The sequence below is a fragment of the Kryptolebias marmoratus genome, linkage group LG1 (genome assembly GCF_001649575.2).
Source record: "Kryptolebias marmoratus isolate JLee-2015 linkage group LG1, ASM164957v2, whole genome shotgun sequence".
Lineage (NCBI taxonomy): Eukaryota > Metazoa > Chordata > Actinopteri > Cyprinodontiformes > Rivulidae > Kryptolebias > Kryptolebias marmoratus.
In genome coordinates this window covers 31760534-31763902 of record NC_051430.1, presented here as the reverse complement: position 1 = coordinate 31763902, position 3369 = coordinate 31760534, and the positions used below count along the sequence as shown (strand labels likewise).

General features: G+C 51.1%; 1 protein-coding gene across 3 annotated transcripts in view; it reads right to left on the bottom strand.

The window, feature by feature from the left end:
- Positions 1-275: 275 nt before the first annotated feature.
- kank1a (KN motif and ankyrin repeat domains 1a) overlaps positions 276-3369 on the bottom strand; it is a 31619-nt gene continuing 28525 nt past the window's right edge. For all 3 annotated transcript variants that reach the window (XM_017433110.3, XM_017433113.3, XM_017433114.3), the window contains 8 exons: positions 2884-2992; positions 2510-2701; positions 2149-2236; positions 1844-2063; positions 1176-1318; positions 829-1029; positions 443-541; positions 276-343 (listed from right to left, as the gene is read on the bottom strand). In XM_017433110.3, the coding sequence (XP_017288599.1) occupies positions 281-343; positions 443-541; positions 829-1029; positions 1176-1318; positions 1844-2063; positions 2149-2236; positions 2510-2701; positions 2884-2992 (1115 nt within the window). In that variant the 3' untranslated portion in view covers positions 276-280. The remainder of the gene's footprint in view (positions 344-442; positions 542-828; positions 1030-1175; positions 1319-1843; positions 2064-2148; positions 2237-2509; positions 2702-2883; positions 2993-3369) is intronic.

The window sequence follows — 3369 nt, the reverse complement described above, 5'->3', positions numbered from 1 at the left end:
CCAGCCGAGCTCAGACCAGGAACCAGCCGGGCTCAGACCAGGAACCAGCCAGGCTCAGACCAGGATCCAGCCAGGCTCGGGGAACCAGACGGGCACCTGACGGTTTTATTCACACTCAAAGGGCACTTTGGGCTCACGGTGGCAGCAGGTGAATCCAGAAATGATAAAAAAATATAAATCTAATTGCAGGAATCTGATTGGTCGATTAACTAATGTTCTGATCCAGTGACAGAGAGGGCATCGTTCAGCAAGAACCAATAGCAGCGCAGTGTTTGTCAGTCTAATCAAAGACGCCCCGCCGAGTCGGGCTGGGGGAGGTTTTCCTGCCGAGTCGAGGCGTTCCCTGGAAGACAAACAAAGATCAGACCCAGATGGATTCAGGAGGACAGAAGAACGTGCAGGTTCTGGTCCCAGACAGAGACGGGTTTGCGGTTCGGCGTACCGGTGACTGGGCTTTGGAGAAGTTGACGTGTGCGTAAAGCAGCACGGCGATGTCCTTGTGTCCTGCTTCCAGAGCGATGGACAGAGCGTTACTCCCGTCCTGGAGAGACGGACAGAAAGATGTCTCTTATTTTTGTCCCAAAACAACCAGAGTGAACAGAAACTTTCCCTGCAGGAAATGTTAAAAACTTTCATCAACAACTTCTTGTTTTTCTCCAACTCAAACATTCTGTTTCCTCCCTGGTTTGTCTTCAGTTTGTCCTGAGAGGAAATGTCCTGAAGCTGGACGTTTCACTGCCGTGTTTGACTCCGTTGGGGATGATTTTCTCTGAAGGACAAAGTGAAGAATCGTACGTTAATGTTTCGTAAAGGACCCGAGGGACTCACGCCGTCGCTGAGCGTGGCGTCGCAGCCCGGTTGGGCCAGCAGCAGTTTGACGATCTCCACGTGGCCGTGTTCGCTGGCGCACATCAGCGCCGTGGAGCCTTCGTCATCCTGGATGTTGACGTCGGCGCCGTGGGCCAGCAGGGCCCGGACCATGTCCATCCTGCCGTGGCTGACGGCCAGCATCAGACCCGTCTGACCGGCCTGAAACAGAACCAACGGGACCGTTTGACTACCTGCTGCTGTCTGATGACGGTTCGTCTCCAAGCTGCCAGCCGACTCAGAAACAGGAAGTCAAAGTGATGAACTGAGGAGGAAAACCCTGATGACCTCTGACCCCTGGCACTGACCTGACTGGCCCGGGCGTTCACGTCTCCCTTACTGAAGAGCTCCTCCACGATGTTCATGTCCTTCATCGTCTCCACGGCGGCCAGAGCGGCGAGCATGATGGGCGTGTACCCGGCTTTGTTCTGCTGGTCCACGTTACACACGTCTGAAACACACAGAGGGGGCGGGGCCTTTAGGAACCAGCACCAGATCCATCAAAGACCTGAACCAGGAGCAGACCCATCAAAGACCTGAACCAGGAGCAGACCCAGCAAAGACCTGAACCAGGAGCAGACCCATCAAAGACCTGAACCAAGAACAGATCCATCAAAGACCTGAACCAAGAACAGATCCATCAAAGACCTGAACCAGGAGCAGATCCATCAAAGACCTGAACCAGGAGCAGATCCATCAAAGACCTGAACCAGGACCTGAGATCTGATGGTCCTTCAGCTGATCATCCAGTTTTCAGCTGACGGCTTATTGAGAATCACCTTGTTGGAGCTAAAATCCTGTTTCCTGTCAAACTCTGGATCTTTGGATCAGGACTGGATCAGGACCGGATCAGGACTGGATCAGGACTTTTGCACAGTGCAGATGTAGTTTCAGAGTTTGATAAAAAGGCGTCAAAAACTGGAGGATTTGACAGGAAATACTGGTAATCCCAGCCGGATCATTCCTGTCTTCTCACCTGCATCCAGCAGCTTCTTCACCACCTGGAAGTTGGAGTGGGACACGCTGTAGTGCAGCGCCGTGTTGCCGTTTCCGTCGGCCATGTTGGCGATGTGGCGCAACACGGGCGGCGAGACGGCCTGAAACGCCACCAGGTAGTCCTCCACCATCCGCGCCGCCGCTGCCTTCTGGCTGGAGGCTCGGAACCACTCGTGCTGCACCGTGTTGAGACACGCTCTCTGTGGAGGGAGGGGGTTACTAACCAGCTGACGGGAGGGGGTCATGTGACCGGGGGAGAGTCATGTGACTGGGGGTGGGACTCACCAGATCTTTGCTGCTCACAGCCTTGGAGTCGCTGAGGAACGTGTGGAGAACGTTGCAGGCAGACAGCATCTTGTCGCTCAGCTCAAACCTTCACATTAAGGTTAAATAAACAGATTAATAACTCTTTAAATTAAGTTTTGTTGTAATAAAAGAAAACAAATTAACGAGTTGTTAAGGTTAAATAAACAGATTAACACACGGAGAACAGAACTGATTCTCAGACACCTGAGGTGAGACTGAAGACAAACCTTCAGTTCTCTACATTTATTCAGGTCTGGGTTTGATGTTCCAGAACCAGAAGCAGAACCGCTTCTTCACATGTTCAAGTCCAGAATCTCAAAGCAGACGTTTGGACTCTCACCTCTTCTCATCCTTTAAACTTTCCTCTTCATCCTTCGTCTTCACATCCTCTGCTCCTTTGTTGTGGAACTCCTCCCTGATGCTCCTTCCGTCCACGTCCCCATACTCGTCCTCCTCGTCCTTCTCGTCCTCCTCGGACCCTGAGGAGCTGCTGTCCTCAGAGCTGGAGTCATCACTGGATGTAGTTTCATATCTGCACCAGCAGGGGGCAGAAAAGGCTCAGAGACCAGAGGACTCCGGCGTTGTAAAGAACACGTGTGGGTTTGAACACCACAGAAGAAGAACACAGGAGGTTTACCTGCATCTGACTCTATTCTGTCTGAAACAACGAACACCGTGAAAGAACAGAAACGGTTTAATTAGTTTCCATCTCACCCTCCGTTCACGCCGACAAACTGCAGGTTCTTCTTGGTGCCGTTTGGGTCAGCTCGTCCATCTTTCTTCTTCATGATGGACTTCAGGGTGTTCTGACTGCACGCCTCTCCTGAAACCAACAGATCCTTTAATCAGAACCTTATTCCTCTGATTGTTCACAAGGGCTCCAAAAATAAAGGAAAGGGTTTTTTAATCTGGAAGTTTCCTTCAGTTTTATTATAAAAACATTTTTAGTGTCAACAGCTGGTTTTTATTCTTTAATCTAAAGTCCAAAAAGAAGAAAAGCTGTTTGTTCTGCTCTAAACTAAAGAACCTCAACAGGAGAAAGTCTTCAGGAGTCAAACATCTCAGACATTTCAAGAGAAAAGCAGAACCGTCAGAACATCTGCCTGGACCTGCAGGGATGGAGGGGCCTCCTTCAGGCTGGGGGGGGGTGGGGAGAATCATGTAACAACTCGCCTACAGCAGACACAGAGGGAGTGTGTG